At 36.5% G+C, this 17,495-nt stretch overlaps 1 protein-coding gene across 1 annotated transcript in view; it reads left to right on the plus strand.

Annotated features, from left to right (window-relative positions):
- The window catches only part of SEMA3E (semaphorin 3E), a 133,240-nt gene extending 115,952 nt beyond the window's left edge, over positions 1-17,288 (plus strand). Inside the window, exons 12-17 of the mRNA XM_032689271.1 lie at positions 2,314-2,405; positions 3,590-3,631; positions 6,684-6,850; positions 12,574-12,641; positions 14,318-14,457; positions 15,427-17,288. Of these exons, the coding sequence (XP_032545162.1) occupies positions 2,314-2,405; positions 3,590-3,631; positions 6,684-6,850; positions 12,574-12,641; positions 14,318-14,457; positions 15,427-15,879 (962 nt within the window). The 3' untranslated portion in view covers positions 15,880-17,288. The remainder of the gene's footprint in view (positions 1-2,313; positions 2,406-3,589; positions 3,632-6,683; positions 6,851-12,573; positions 12,642-14,317; positions 14,458-15,426) is intronic.
- The last annotated feature ends 207 nt before the right edge of the window (positions 17,289-17,495 follow it).

Raw genomic sequence — 17,495 nt, forward strand, 5'->3', positions numbered from 1 at the left:
AAGAACCTTAAATTAAATTGCTGAACAACCAGCCTTATTTTTTAAACTTCAGAACACAATCCTGTATCTGAGCATAGATCTGAGCTGAGACCTGGAGGCCTGAGAGAAACAAAGGTGATATGATTTTCAAAAATATCAGCTCAAGTTACTGGCTTTATTCCACAGTTTATTTTCCCCAGTTCTGGAGACCACAAGTCTAGCTGATACCATTAAAAAGAAACTGCCAGCTTCCAGATTTGGGGTTACAACACAGCTCAAGGAAGGAAGAAGGAAATGCCCAAGGTTTTTTTTTAAAAAAGCTGTTAGAAGTTTCCTGCCAAGCTTTCTTGTCTTTCTTTTGTGCCATTTTCTTAAGACACAGAGAGCTTGTTTAAAGAGAATTTTTAAACATCTTCCCAACAAACACAATTAAGGCGAAATATAACATAGATCTTCACTAAGTCTAAGAAAGCTGAGAAAAAATAGATATCCTAATGGTATTTGAAAAATAAGAAAACTTAAAAAAATAAGAGGAAAGGCTGGAACTAGACAAGATTTTAGTCACATCTAATCTGTCTGGAAAAAATCCAAGGATTCTTACATTCACATTTAATCAATTTAACAACAAGAGTGGTTTCACAAATCATTTTGACCATTTTGTCTAGGAAAGCAGTTACAGTGAATTATTTTTTACTAATGAAATTCCTCTGATAAGCACATTTTAGTGTTGAGAATATTCAAAAAAAGTATGCTTGTAGAATAGCAAAGGCTATTATACTAGAGTTCTTTTCTAAGCTTTTAAATGACCGCAGTATGGTCTTAGTATTTGACTTACTGTAGTCTATAAAACATTGCACGATGTGTCACTTATTTCTGTACAGCATATTTTACAATGAGGCCTACATTTTTCATACTTTCTGCTTGCATTTCTGATTGAGATTGTTTAAAATGTTCTTGTATACAAGACCTCTGTTCAGCAAAGTTAAATCCAAAGGGGCTTAAGTGTGTGCTGTCTGATCTCAGGTGAGAAAAAATTCCAGCGAAAGAATTTGGGGTTTGGAAACTCTGAAATGAAACCTGCAATCTCTACTCTGACAAAGGTCCCATTAGAAAACTCATTGCTTTTTTGGACAATATGATGTTAGAAAGAGTTAATATTTTTCTTAATCTAGATCCAACCTGCTGTGTAACATAAGTAAGCAACGTCTTACAGCTGAGCAAAAGTTTCCTTAGGGTAGCAGTGCAGGTTAGAAAGGTTCATCAAAGGAGAAGTCTGAACATCAGAGCTTTCACATATCTGTCAGCAGGATTTGAAGAGAGACTTACTTCTGAAAATCAGAGCTTGGAATACAATTTCTTTTTACTGTTCCATCACAAAATTGATGCCTTTGATTACATATTCTCTTTGAGAAATGGTGTATGACCCCAGTTTAATGGTCCCTCTCTTTGTTTGCTCCTTTGATCTTTTGCTGAACATTTTTCCCAGTGCTTGCCTGCTTAATATTTCCCCTGTAAATCAAAGGTGACTGAAAGTAACAGAAGAAAGGAAGTGATATCTGCCATTGTTGATGACAGATTTTCGGATTAAGGAGTGGAAGACTATTCTATTAATAGCCAGCAAGGCAAAGCAGAAGTAGTGGAAGACAGGATGCTATTTGTGTGTTTTAATTTCCTGAGAGAGTTGCAGGGACAGAGAGGTTGATAAATCTAAAGTCCAATGTGCCTTAGTCTTTTTGATATTTTAGTTCATTTTCCTTTGACTAACACCTTCACCTCAACAACAGCTCAGTGTTTCCCTAGAGGAGAGTGAGAACTGTGCACAATGAACCCCTGAAGGTTTTCCTACTCTTGCCTGGAGGAACAAAGCTGCTGCCAGCAATTAAGGACACTAGTAGTTTCCTATCTAGTGTAAACAATCAGATCCTATAACTAAAGCTACTTTACACTTGCTTGCCTCAATGGACTCCAATGGAATCAATGGACTCAGTTTCTGCCTACTCCCATTTCTTTTTCTGAAATATGGTCACCCTTTGTGATCCTTTTGCAGTTCACCAAGGGGTTATGACCCAGCATTTGAAAAATACCATTAATCATGTGTCCTAGGCATGTTTCAGTTAACTATTATTTTCCGGGGACAAATTGTAATTTTTTTTTATTTTCTCAGAGTAAGAATCCTCATTAACTACAGCAATATGTAACTACCTGTACATATTTATAAATTTCTGTCCATTAACAATTTTAAGAAGTTATTTAAGGTATGTGAAGGACATATAAATATTTCCTCCAATTATAACCTCGTGGTATGTTTTTTTTTTCTTTTTAATTTATTTCCAGATAATGGCATTGTGCTGAAAGTCATAACAATTTATAATCAAGAGACAGAATCAATGGAAGAAGTGATTCTTGAAGAGCTGCAAGTATTCAAGGTGAACTGTGCTGTATATGAAGTGTATATACAAGTCCTGAATTTTCTGCAGAATTAAAATGTCTAAAAAATCTGAAAGTAGTCAAATCTCCAAATAATAGCTGTGTGCAATAAATTTGTCAATTATATCGTTATTATATGACAGAAAATCTTCATTTTCAACTGGTGTTTTTCTATGTGGAGTTATGGCCCAAGTACTGAAGCATATTGAAGCAAATCAGCACTGCTGTCTCTCTGTTTACTTGCTTGGAAGTTGTAGTGTGACTTTTAATTAGAAACTTCTTGCATTTTATTTCATTTTCCCTCACATCCAAGTAAGTAATTAAAAGAGGATAACTGTACACATGAAAATGTGCCTGTTAAAACCTTGGAAACTTAAATGAGGTCCAGGCAGAAACAACCCAATCCTCAGAAAGGCTGAATCAGTTAATCTGTCTCTACAGTGGGCAAACCTAAGTCCCAGTGAGGCAAAACTCCGTTCTGCTTAAGGATAACCTGATTAAAGCTCAGTGTTTGATATGTGACAAAGCTAATATAATGAAATTCTCTTAGTGAGCATTCATGTCAGGTCACAATAGCCACATAAAGCAGGAGACTAAGCTACTTCAAACTATAGGGAAAATCTAACATCAAAAGTTAGACATTTAAATCTGGTACTTGCATTTAGGCAGAAAAACTATTGACTTGTTTCCTGAGGGGGGGTGGAAATCACAGAATTTGCCTCTCTTGATAAAGTTTGTTTTCAATAGACCTGTTGGGGGCTATGTCTTGCTCCAGGAAATCTGAGCAGAGGGCAGAGAGGACAATGGTAAAAGAAGGAATTCCTACTATTTTTATCTTATCTTCAATGAATGTTTTGTTATAAAGAACACTCCACTTATCACTCTCAAGTAGGACAAAAGAGATTCAGTGGTGGCAAGAGCTAATGTCATGTTTGACAGGGAAATTGTAGTGTTCCTGTAGCTCTGATAATCCTGAATTAAGTGTTGGCTTGTTGTTTTTAAATAAACTCTTTTAAAGTAATACTTCTGAAAGTCGCAATTTCCTCACACTTTCCTTAAAGGAAGTAAAAGTATCTTGCAAAGATGAATGTAATAAGTAAATATCAATGCTATTTTACCTAATTTATTGTCATAGCAAAAAGACATTCTTTTTTCTAAGCAAGTAAAATTTCCTATTTTTTAGATGCCAGTTCCTATTATTTCTATGGAAATCTCTTCAAAAAGGGTGAGTATTTGACATGTTTGAAATGTGAAAATTGTGACTTAATGTAATGAAGCTGTAAATGGTATAGAGATAGACAGATGCATAGATAGATAGATGGATGTACGTCATCTATAATGAGATCTGGTCGGATACCTGTAATATGAACATGGTTATCTGCTCTGTTCCTTAATAAAACACTCATGTTTTTAATTTCTAATGTTAAATATCCTTAGTCTGCACTATCATGCATATCAAGGCACATAAAACCCAATCTGTTTCATGAGTTACTGTCATAATAATCACAGTAGGGATTAGCTTGGTGAAAATGGTAACTCACAGAAAAGTTCCTTTCTGATAAATGCAGATAGATTTCAGCCCAGGGGATGTCAGTGCAAAAAAACCTTACTGGGTCTCCCACATAGTCAGGTGCCCAACAGGCCTGTTTGGATCTGAATCTTTTTTGAGTTTCTGCTATTTTCTGCTAAAATAAACACCCAGTTTATAACTCTTGTGGGTAGATTCTTATCCTTACCATATCATCGTATCATCTCAGCATGAAGCCATAATAAACACCCGAGGATAGTTATATCTTAATGTTAGACATCCCGTGTAATATGGCTGCACATAAACACAGTGAAACAGAAGTAACAAAGGACGACAATTGCATTAATAGGAGGTGTGTGTGTGCCCCAAAAGATTATTTCAGTTTTGGTGTCTAGCCAATTTACATTCTTCCTGTAGGTAATACAGAAAGACAAAATCCTCTGATGGTGATTCAGAGGAGGATCTTGGGTCTAAGTATTCTGAATTATTTCCTGCATCAATCTTTTTCCATGGACTGTGAAATCACCTCTGGAGACTAGAGTGTCTAACACTGCACCTAAGTGATCATTTGGAGAAAGAGTCAGTGTCATTTCAGATAATTGCCTTACCTTTAACTCTCAGTCAATTCTCGTGGTAAAAGGATTATGTTGGAAGAGTAAAAAGGAGATACTTTGTAAAAAAATGAAGTAGTATTCTTCTATTATATCCATCTTCCAAGACAGCTGCTAACTCCACAAATTCAAGATATATCTGGAAAATCTGGAGAGAATTGTAAGAAAGCCACCGAAGCAATCCAGTGGTTGGAGAAAAAAAATTCTTATGAGCAGTAAAAGTAGCTTAACTTTTTCAAGATATCAAAAAGAAAAACTGAGTGAGAATAGGAGAGCCAGATATATATTTTACCACGTGAAGTGACTTCCTACTGTGTGTATGGGGATTCTTGAACATTGATGGTGAAACAATATAAGATTTAATAACCAAGTTCAGCTTGCTGAATGTAGATAAACTTATTCTTGAAATGGAATACAGTTTTCTGATACTGAAGACAACTAAATGTTGGAATACATGTTAGGGACAGGGCTGGCGCCAAGTCATTTTGTCTTTAAAATCAGCAGAAATATAACTTAGCTGAGTACATGTGAAAAAATTTGTGTACCTTGAGCATTTTGGCTGGTTTCCTTTCAACTTGGAGTGACTGAGCCTGTGGAGACCTTCTTGCTGGCTATGTCTCAATATCCTTATAACACTGACCAGTCTTCACCAAGTCATGGTACAATAAAATATCACATATCAGGGCTGAGCTACTTATCCCAGCAGAAACTGGGAAAGAATGTTCTTTGATGTTCAGTTGGCTAGATATCAGCTGCTTTTTTGCCCTCCTCCAATGAACCAAGACTTAGAGATGTCTTTACCTCTGCTAAAAGATGAAAGAGAAAATCCCATCTCATATGTCTCATTGAAAGTGTTGTTTCTGTCTTCTGGGGCAATCACAATGCAGCCTTTGCAGATAAAAAATTCCCCTAAAACAAGTATCCTAGGTTTCTTCTTCATTCCAGTTGGCAGATTGAGTTCCTGCTACTATCATCTGGTTTATCTCAGCAGAAAAATTCTTCAAACACTGCTGTTCCCAGCCTCTCCTAGTTTCTTCCCCTGGCATCTCTGAATGTTAAATTTTGTGATCTAAACAGATATAAGAGGTGTAATTAGGAACAAGAATGAACTATCTGGATTAAAATTTGTGCCTTGTCATAGCCTAAATGAGCTGTCAGTATTTTCCAGAGTTAAGTAATTTTAAAATAACAGATTTTGAAATCTTGATCAAAGAGTGGGAATGATGGACTAAGTTTGGCCATTAGGATAAGCACAGTTTAGGAATCCCCTTTCTGACTGGTAAAAGTGTGGAAGTGAGCTGTACATAAGTAGTTTCTATTGCAGTGCACACTACATGTTTCTGTGTTCAGGCAATTTACCTTCATCAATTGCAAGACTTTTTCTCAAATTCTTGCAAATATAAACTATTCTTTTCTGAATTTATTGTGCCAGCATCTGAAGTAATGTTTTGATCACCTGTCATTTGATTTGAAAAGGACATTTATGTGAACTCAAAAGATTCATTAGTACTAATCCTGAAAAGAACCCCAAACATTACAAATAAACATTAAAGAAGTAGATAGTGACTCCTTAATTTGTAAGAAAAGACTGCACAAGAGGAAAAAAAGAAGAAAACTCTCTACTACTGTGTGTGCAAATGTGTGACCGTATTATTAAGTAGCCACATCAAGAGGTAAATTTACTTGAATACTCCCATTTTAAAATTGAGTTTGCTTTTAACTCCTGCATATTTGAACTTCTTCATTTAAAGTCTTTTATGTTAAGGGATTTTTTTGCAGATCAATTAGGTGACAGAGAAGTGAAGAGGGAGGCACTGGAAAATATCTTGAGGAAGAGAAAGAAATGTAAACCCCTGCCTATTCAAACACAAAGCTTACAAAGCTGAAAGTTCAGAAGCGAGGAAATGCCAAAACAAACTTGTTCATTTTACCTTCTTTCTGTTTCTCTGTCCTCATGTAGGAGAGTTTAATCTGTAATCAGATATTCTTCTACAGAGTAACTGTGCCTCCCTCAGGGCACAGGCTGGATGTACAACCGGCAAGCAAGGATAAATCTAACATTTTTTGATAACTGCATTGGTAACAGCAGTTTTAGTGGGAATTCTAGAATTTAATCTTATACTGTGTATTTTTTACAGCAACAGCTCTATGTTGGCTCCGAGTCAGTCATAGCACAGGTGAAGTTCCACCAGTGTGACATGTACGGCACAGCCTGCGCCGACTGCTGCCTCGCCCGGGATCCCTACTGCGCCTGGGACGGGATCTCCTGCTCCCGCTACTATCCCACAGGAGTGCAGGCAAAGAGGTGAGACCTGCTGCTTTTCGATACACTTTTTGCAAAATATCTGCATAAACGGTTCCTACTATAATACAAAGTACTTCATATCTCCCCCTCAGACAAATAACTGAACAGTGAGACGTCAGCTGCTAATTTATTAGCACAACCTTAGGGGATTGCAAGTAGCCAAATGCACAGGATGGCATAAAATGCAGTACCAGGAATATTTTTATGAACAAAGCTAAGTCACTTAGGAATTATTTACATTGCATTGTAAACAAGCCTTAATTTCCTTATACATCTTTTCATATGCAGAGAAAAGATGCTTTACAATATGTATTATATAATGAGTATATAACACTGCAATAACATATATAATAGAATTTCTGAAAAAAAAGTAAAGAAGAATCTGTGTTAATAGTCAAATACCTTCACCAGCAAAAATCAAACCAGAGTTTCTGCAAAAGCTAAGGTTTAGGTTAGGCTTTTTGCAGTGAATTGAAAGGCAAGTTACTTTAGAGACCAATTCAAAGCACAAACAAAATTTAGGTGCTTTAATTCTTCCCTTGGGGAGACTATTCCTTTCTATCACCATTCACTTATTCATGATTCTTAGCCTTCAGTCCTTCCTGCAGTCATTTCCCTGTTTTCTTCCTTCTCAAACCCAGGTTCTGCAATTCAGCTACACAAATCAAGCTTCTAGAACACTCATGTTTTAATCCAGACCATTTTACAAAACTTAGTCATCCCTGCCACCTAAAGAGAGTCATTTCTAACCTGAGTGAGCAAAACTTTTGTAATGTATAATTCTTTCTGTGGCTTTTTTTACAATTACTGGTTCTGCAAATACATACTTAAGTATAAATTAGACCTGGAAGGATTGCAAGGATTACAGTGAATTGAGTAACTTCCAGGGAGAGTTTTGAAAACTAGTGGAGGTGATCAAATGAAAACCAAGTTATAGTATCCCAAATGTGTTATTGTTAAGGAAAACCAGGAAGGTATGTCTTTTTTGTTTTGTTTTAGTTTGGTTGGGGGGGGGTGTTGTTTGTTTGTTTGTTTGTTTTTGTTTTGGTTTTTTTGTTGTTGTTTTTGTTTTTTTTTGTTTGTTTGTTTCTTGGTTCTGCACATCTTATCTTTCCATGAACCTGGATGCACTCAAAGAAAGGCAGTCTGACAATAGCCAGGCCCAACACACATTTCTGTAGATTTTTCTAAAATATAATTAATAGTCATGTTACCTTGAGTAACATGTTACCTTGTCATGTTACCTTGAGTAACATGACTTTTTGAATAAGGCAAATTAAAAAGTAAAAATGAGAAACACAGTCGATGACTCAGCATAATTAAGAATCTGTTGTATTTACTGCACTAAGACATAGGTTAAACCAAGAAGGAAATGTACATCATTTTTACAAGCAGGATTTGCATAGTCTTCTCATACCTCTTGCAAGTAGACCTAAAGGGAAGTAGTGGGCTCCAGTTGTCTGTTTAGTGTGAGATGAGTCTGGTTAAAATTTTCAGGCCCCAGATTAAGAAATATGAGCAGTTATATAGCAGGCTGGGGAGATTAATGTCCTACAGTAAATGTAGAAATTGAATTATCATAATTATAAAGCCTATGGTTTACTCATCTAATGATGCAAAATTCATTTGAGGAAAGGAGGACTTTAAAGATCTCCCAGCAGCCTGCCAGCCTGCTAACAGGATCACCATTTACGTTGTTCTACAGGCTACTTATTGTCCAAGAAAAGATAAGAGTAACTCACTCTGCCCTGAACTTTGTTGTACATGTTTAGCATATTTTTTGTGTAAGACAATTTCCAGAGTAGCAGCCTTTAAGTCCCCTGACACACGCATTTATCCAGGGCTGAGTGATATGAGCAGCACCCCAGGCACCTTCCTGTGCCTTGTGCCCCCGACATTCAGCAGGTCAGTCTCTAAAAGAAGAAAATGCTGTTGTTATCACCCTCCTTCTCTTGAGATAAGCACTGCAGTGGTGGAGAAGGGATTTGCACTCAACTGAATGTTCTTGAAGTCTGCAAAACTTGTTTTACATGTAAGAGTTTGGGGAACAGCCAGAAAGACTAGCAATGTTGAGAGGCACAGATGGCATTTGCTTTGTTCACTTTAGCTCATAGCTGAAGCTCAGAGCATTTTAAATTTAAGAGCTTACACTAACTGTGTGGTACATGGGGAGACAGGAGAGCTGCTTGGAGCATGTTGGGAGCTTGCCTTAAGTTGCTTCCCATCAAATATCAGGAGCACTGCTGGAAAAGGCAGGTCCTGGTAGACTTGGAGTTTTCTAATACCAAGTGGCACTGAGCAGCTGATAATCCTGCCACGGCTTCCTTCGACTCCAGACAGAATTAATGCCACATCCCAGAGTGTTCAGATATTAATTTGGCCTTGTCCAGGACTCCAGATTCCTGCTCAAGCTGTACATGGTGGTACATGTAGTGTGAGTGCAATGGGCATTGGAGACCACTGGTTTCACATGTTCCTGACATCCCTCCCTTCATTGGGACTCATGGAGCTGTGCCTTACATTGCAACACACTTGAGCTGGCCTTAACACCACCTCTATTTGCTCAGATGTGGCACTCATACTGTATATTTAGGTGGACTTTTGACTTGTAAGAGCAGTGTTTTTGGCGAGTAAGAGCACTGCTCAAAGCTCTCTTTTTAATTCCAGTTCTACTGAGAAGAGTTGAACTGAGGCAGGGATGTACAGTGCGTCCTCCCCACTTTGATTCAAATGCTATCTGCTTTAAATCCTAATGTCTCCAAGGTATAACAAGTGTTTAGAGAAACATTAAATAGAAATCTGTAAACTAAGGCATACAAAGGATTTAAAGAGAAGTGAAGCATAAATAGAAAAACCCTCTGCTTGACATCTGGGACTAATTTTTCAAATCATGAAAGTCTTTCTTATAATTCCTTGTACATGCATAGCCTGGATAAAATTAATTAAATGTAGGATTTAATTAAAGACAAAAAAAAACTGAGTCCAAAATCCCATATCTTGATCCTTGGAGCACAGCACACCCCAATTCCATTGTAATTACAGATGTATGGCTCCTGCATACTGTAAATACTTCAGATACCAAAAGGAATTTCTATTGTATTCAAATTTCATGAAGTGTACTTGAGAAAGTATAGGTCCAGAAATGCTTTAGTTCGCTATTACCTCTGCAGTCTGACTCAGATAGGTTCAGTTTTGATCTAAATAAGCACTAAATTCTACAAGTGAGATTCTTTGCTCTGGCAGCTCACTGTCTAGGCTGAAAAAGGGCTGAAGTAATTTTAAAATGCCTTTGAGCTTGGATCTAGTGTGATTCTTTAGCTAATTTTTAGAAGCTGACAGTCACTCCCCCGCCTCCTCTCCCTCTCTGGCCTCTTTCTCCATCAACCACTCCATCAGCAAGTACACAGTCTGCAAACTTATGGAAACTGCAGCAGTGCCTTTTCTCCTCAAGACTTTTCAACTTTGCCTCATCCATTCCTGGGAAATAATAAAGGATCATGAAAATTATGATGATGGTGATGACCACTGTATTCCTTTCTTGCAAATAATTTTTAATAAGTTCCTGAAAGCACAGAGTTACAGACTGAAGTCTAAATTCACAAAATTATAGATTGCAAAAGGAACTTCCATACATTCTGTACATTTTTAATCACCAAAAATTGCTTATAGTAGTTTATCTCAGGGATTACCTGGTAGTCTGTTATTCACAGAATTCTGAATAAAATTATTTCTAAGAAAAAAAAATACCAGGCTTATGTCAGTATTTGTGAAATGAGTTTTTCTCCCACCATCTCCCTCCTTTGCAGCACCTCGTCCCATTTTTCCGCTCTCCTCAGGAAAGTAGCAAGTGAAGGCACTGCTAAATGTATCTTCCCCAGTCTTCACACTCACAACAGCAAAATTCCATCAAACAAACATTTTATTTTCATGAATGGTTCTGACAACTGGAGAAATAATCCCATTTTACATGACTAGGATTTTTTTAGCTGTACAAGGATCATAAGGAACTGCAGACTAAATAGAACATGCCTGCTACCTGTCCAGTTCAGGCTGCTGGGTCTGACGGCAACAGGGTTTTCTCGTTTGTTTTTTTCAAGGCTAATGCATATCCTATAGAGTTTATGTGTATCTGTGCAAGACAATGTCTCCTTCGAGCAATCTGTGTACACAGACATGCAAACCTGGTGGCATCATTATTCAGCACTGACACTTTGCAGAGTTATCAGTAGGCATGGTTACAGCATCCATACATTGCAATGACAACTCCCAGGCCATGATAAAGCCCAGTTGCTACCTCAGAATCTCCATTTTTTTTAATTAACATGCATGTATTTTTAGAATTTCTCCTTAAAAGGCCGCACTGAATTTGCAGATTCCCCTGAAAAAAAACAAATGCAAAACATTAGTTCTTCTCTGAATATCAGTAGAGGTTAAAGCTGTCCTCTTGGTCCACCAGCACTCCTGGATCAGGAGTCCATATGGGTGACAGAACATGGAAAAGAATCGGTGTCTACTGCCAGGTTAGAACTGTGATGAGTAACATCTATGGACAAGATCTTTAAATAGTGTAAATCTACATGGTTCCAGTAAGTTCTATTTGTACCAAATAAAAATTCTGTTTGTGTTCACTCAGCACCGGAGAGAAAAATTACTTCAGTTGTAAATGCAAAGAATAACAGAACTCTTTGGCTTTACTTGTTTCTAGCATCTATAATTTATACTGTACACATGCCTGCTGTGTGAGATTTGCTGCACTGCATATTTCTTAATCTGTTATGTATGGCATTGGCAATGCAGTGTAGAATTACTCTTTATGCAAATATAGGAAAAGTATCCTTAGTAAAACTAAATTTCATGTTGTAGAACATACTACATCTGACAAGGTATAGCATTCCAATAAGCTCTTTTATTTCCCAAGTAAGCAATCTTAATCTTATTTATCAGGACACTCAGAGGTAAAAAAAGCCATATAAAATCAAAATTCTTCTGGGAATGCACCATATAATCATGGTTTTCATTTTTTCTGTAAATACCTATAAAAAACACAAACCTCAAAACTCAGACTGATTTTTCTCTCAAAAGCACTTGCAATATTTCCATGTGGAAACCAGGGCTCCCAGGTTCTGACTACAGTTCTGCCACTAGTTTGCTTTCTAAGCATGGGCAAATCATGAACCTGTCTGTTTCTCTGTTGAGAAAAATGAGCTTAGTAACTGTCTGTTACAAAGGTAAAATAAAATAAAGTATTTTCTCTACTTTGAGATTCCCCATTAAAAAAAAAAAATAACACAAGAGTGAAGGGTAAAAGAACTACCAGTCACATACATGGGAAACTGTTCTAAATTAAAAAAGGAAAATTTCCTTGTTTCCAAAGAGAGAGAGAACCAAAATACAGGCTAAAGGTCCCTTTGACTGAATGATGTCCAGTTGGTTCAAAGGATCTTGTTTTGTTATTTATAACATCTGTGTAATTATGTATAAACTGGATACACAGTTGTGCCTCTTCTCCAGATAAATGTGTGGTTTTTTTCAGACATGATTCCCAGTAGGTTGAGTAGAGAGAAAATGCCAATGTATAAATGAGTCTTTCTCATGACAATGTCAATTTTTTATAGCAAGCAAGGATTAACTCCTTATGTTTATAACTAATGCCACTTTAGCATAACCCAACAGTATGTAAGCTAAACATGTTCTCTCAAATAATTCCATTTTTTTCCCTCCAGACGTTTCCGCAGACAAGATGTTCGGCATGGAAATGCAGCGCAGCAGTGCTTTGGTCAGCAGTTCATTGGTAATCTATTCAACACTTACAAATTGCTAGTAAATGCCTGGAACAGACAGCACAGATTTTGCCAAGAGTATGAGCCAGACCACAATCTCACCTGAGTTTTTTTACTGGCATATTTCAATACTGTTATAAGAGTTGTGGGGATGAGCCCACACCATCCAGGTCTAAGAATTTACTGTTTCAGGTGCATCCCATAATGTTCATGTGGTCCTGCAGCGCTGATATTCAGACTAAAGATGTGGATAATGAATCTCAATGGATTCGAAGAGAAACAAAAGCATAAAGATGGAGCAGGATCAGAAATAACAGGGCTGCATCCTGAAAAGGATATGAAATAATGTCAGGACACAGACAGAATTGAAGGGGCTCCATAGCACAGACATGAGTAATCACATGCTAGAACAAAAATATATATTTATGATTATTATCAAGATTTGTGCTTTAAAAGCAAACAAACAGACAAACAAAAACCAAAACCAAACCAAACTAAAACCAAACCACAACAACAACAACAACAGGAAAAAACCCCAAAAAACAACAAAACAAAACCAACTAATCAACCATACAACAACAACAAAAGACCCCACACAAACAAACAAACAAAAAATCACACACCAAAAAAAAAAAAAAAAAGAAAACTGAGAAAAAGATAGATTATTGTGTCTAATGCTGTTGTCCAAACCTTGGAAAGTGATGATTTCAAACACTGGTATTGGGAATAACAAAACAGAGAGAAAACAGTTGCCTGGATATCCTTAGTATTTCACAGGATAACACAAAATACATTGATAGAGGAAAAGAAATAAACCATAAGAGGTTCTTCTGGAAACATAAGCAGAGAAACAATATTTTAAATATTAGAGAGATATTTTACGTGGGAAAGCTTTGTTAAAATTGAAGCCTAATGGAGGATATAGTACATTTGGAAAAGTATATCCCAATATGAAACACTAATTATTCAGCAAGTTTAAAATACAACAGAGAAATGACAATCATATAAAATAGTGTATTTTCTTAGGGTATAAAACTAATTAGTCTCAATAATCTTTCTCACTACAATGGAATAAGATGATTTCATTAATGAGGCCATTGGCTTCCTCCGGTGTAACAACTAGCTAATCTTCCTCCAGATATTTTGTTGAATGGAAAAGTAGAATTGAGTTTTGATTAAATTCACTCACCTTGTTTTTATTAGCACCGTTGGGCCAAAACTATACTTTCATTTTACATGTGTGTAACGTGGATACGTATAATATTGGTTAGAGTATTTAAAGTTTTTCAGAGTTTCATTTTGCAAGAGGTTTCGTGCTCTATTTGTACCCCTAAAAAATTGAATTATGTATTATATTTAAACATACATTGAATCTTTCTGTTTCACTGAGTGAAAATTAAATTAACTATTCATAAGAACCAGGCCCAAGCAATTAACAGTGTGAAAGGCTGAAATCTGCTTCTCTGTGTATAACTTTAGGTGAATCATGGCACAATTTGGTCAGACATTATGAAAGTCTGGGATGATGGGAATATTTATTTAGCAGGTCAGATCTAGACATTACTTTTCAGTCACTATCTGATTGGATCTGAATCAAGCTTCACTCTTAAAAGTAAATATATCCTGAATATGGAGTGTAACAAGTATTTGCAGAAACGCGTTTTTGAAACATTTATTTTCCTTCCAGGTGAAGTCCTGGAGAAGACTGAGGAGCGACTTGTTTATGGAATAGAGTACAACAGCACCCTTTTGGAGTGCACCCCTCGGACCTTACAAGCAAAAGTAATCTGGCTTGTCCAGCGAGCACATGAAACTAAGAAGGAAGAGGTAAATATTCCTATATACTAATCTTTATTTCAGTAAAAAAGCCTGCTGTTAGGAATATTACATCTTCACTGAAAGGCCTGTCACCAGTTGCTGAAATGTATGTGTCAGGGAAAATCATTATGTTCATCTGGTCTCTTGAATTAATAGACCTGAGAATTTCGTCTGGTGTTTGCATTTAGCATCTTGAATGCAGATGTTAGAAATGTAGTGAAGCTTACTTAAGATCTCAAAACAAAAGAGAATCCACCACTTTTCTTGGTATGTTATTGCAGGGATGAAATATGAACATATTACTTCCAATGTTAATCTAGCTCAACATCCATTCATTCCTGCTGCCTCACCTGTTACATTACAGAATCTTCTGTAAATGAGTATTGGTGGATTCTCTGCCTCTTTTGCATATGTTTTCCTATTATGAAAATGCTCCATAAGTGCTCCCCACTCACCATCATCTGAGAAATCCTCATAGTCAACAACTCAGCCCTGGGGAGGTGTAGGGGGAACTTAAACACCAAGCTCAGAGTAGAGGCTTAAGATCACAGTGGTCCTACCATACCAGTGTATAAGAGAATTCACAGCAACACTTGTCACAGATCAGCTGGTAAATGCCCATTTGTTTTCCATCCAGTAGATTATTTGTATGTTTCTAAATTATTTCCCTCTGTGATTTAACCACAAGTGACTAAGTCATGCTGGGAAAACAGGAAACTGTCTGCTCCCCTATATGTTCTTCCATGATGTCCAGATTCTTTAGATTGCTTTCCTTTCACAGCTCAATCTCTTCTTTACTTCAAGTAAATATTTTTGTTATAAGAAAGCCCTGTAAATTAAAGGTTTGTGGATCTCTAATCCTCCTCTCAAAATTTAATATGAGATTTATGAAAGTACAGTTCAGAAATAACTGCACTAGTTTAATGTAATACCAAAGGCCTGTGCTCTATAACTGCATCATTTTTTTTTTTTTTTCAGGTGAAGACAGATGACAGAATAATCAAAATGGACCTTGGACTTTTATTCCTGAAGCTCCATCGTCTGGATGCAGGGACTTATTTTTGTCAGACAGTGGAACACAGCATTGTTCACACTGTAAGGAAAATCACCCTGGAAGTAGTAGAGGAAGAACGTGTAGATGAAATGTTCAATAAAGACTATGAGGAGGAGATACCTCACAAAATGCCATGCCCAATGCAGAGTAGTATACCTCAGGCATCAAAGCCATGGTACAAGGAATTTCTTCAACTAATAGGTTACAGCAACTTCCAGAGAGTGGAAGAATACTGTGAAAAAGTGTGGTGTACAGATAAGAAGAGAAAAAAGCTGAAAATGTCTCCCTCCAAGTGGAAATATGCCAACCCTCAGGAGAAGAAGGCAAGGATCAGACAAGAGCATTACCGGTTGCCCAGGAACATAGCTGACTCTTGATGGACAAAATCCATCCACTGTTTCTGAGCAAAAGGACTTAAGAGGGAGAAATCAGTCTTGATTTGAGTAAATTACACAGGTTTATATATATAAAATATTGGGACTGAAAAAAATGCTATGGTAAGTTATATTGTACACATGATGACTGTTTAGAAGCATTTTAAACTAAATCTTCTCAGCTATTTGGTTCTAAGTCAATACATTAGGGATGACGTGACAATCTTCAGACTTTGAGTGCTTAAATCAGTCTCCTGTGTGGACCGTGCTTGTGCTGTATATTGTTGCACATGATGGCATATTTAACAAATTCGAATAGCTAAGCATTCACAAATGGATGAAAAATATAACACATTTCTTTGTTTCACAAATTTCTCATGCTTCTGAAAATGGCACGTCTTAAGATCTTTCCTTTTGATTGTGACCTGTCTGAGTTTATCACTGAGAACAATGAGTTATGTTAATATAGTGTATTGCTATTTCTAAAGGTAATGAAGGGAAATCCTATTTACTTCCCACAATTTTTTTCGTATCAATCATTTATGGAGTGCAATGTGCTCTCACAGCTAAATAATATTACCTAGTAACTTGATGTAAGTCAAATGCATGCTGAGAACACAGACAGAATGAAATTCATCAATTTATCTATATAAGAAGTTGAAATAATGGTTTAGATAGAAAACGAGTCCATCTTGTGTCTAGTACATTGCATTAGTGATGACACGAGTTAAAGGATCGCCCTCTTGTGGTAAAAAAAAAAGCAAAACCTGATACTAAAATTCATTTACTGAAGAAATGTGTATAAACAGAGAAGTATTACCGAGATCCACAGCTGGTTTGTTTTCAGCAGACACTTCTAGTCTCCATGTGCTAAACCCACAGATTTAGAAGGCAGTGTTGGAAGTCATTTATACTGGAAAGGCAGCATTTAAAGTAAGTGATGCTTTATGTTGTTAACGTGCTTTTGGGGTAAAACACAAGTCATAAAAAGTTACAGTGTAGATTAAAAGCAAGAACAGCATTATACAGCTGTGTTTCTATAGTTTCAGGATCTACTTCACATAAATCTTTTTCTGGTATGTGATCTCTGGTCTAAAGGGCTGCTTTGCTGCTCTTGTGAGTGATACCAGGGGAGATCAAAAGAACTAAGTTGCTTACAATCTAAGTCTTTCAAGACGTACTATAAAAAAAAAAAATCTTTCTTTCTTTAAGTACAAAAAAACAGATGCAGAAAATGCACAAAAATTAGTATTTCATTACCTGAGAAATCCATATTACAATATGAAATGTATATTGGATTTTTTTAATTAGAAATTTAAAAAAAAAAAAAAGATAGGGAAGTTATGAACATAAATGAGTCACAAATGACTTAATTCCTAAACTGAGAATATGAAACCAGTAATGAAAATAGCCAAGCTGATACAGATTTTTGGCCATCAAGAAAATATACAAGGGATTCATCAGCTCCAAAAAGCTTCAACTTCTAATCAGGAAATAGTGGAAATTAACAGCCTGGATAACAGAGGCTTGTGGTTTGCTGTGTTAACAAATGCAGCAATCAGGGCTAACCCAGTGTTGTTTGCCAAATAGGCTATTTGTAAGAGGAGCTCACAGCTGCT

Source organism: Chiroxiphia lanceolata, chromosome 5 (genome assembly GCF_009829145.1).
Source record: "Chiroxiphia lanceolata isolate bChiLan1 chromosome 5, bChiLan1.pri, whole genome shotgun sequence".
Taxonomy (NCBI): Eukaryota; Metazoa; Chordata; class Aves; order Passeriformes; family Pipridae; genus Chiroxiphia; species Chiroxiphia lanceolata.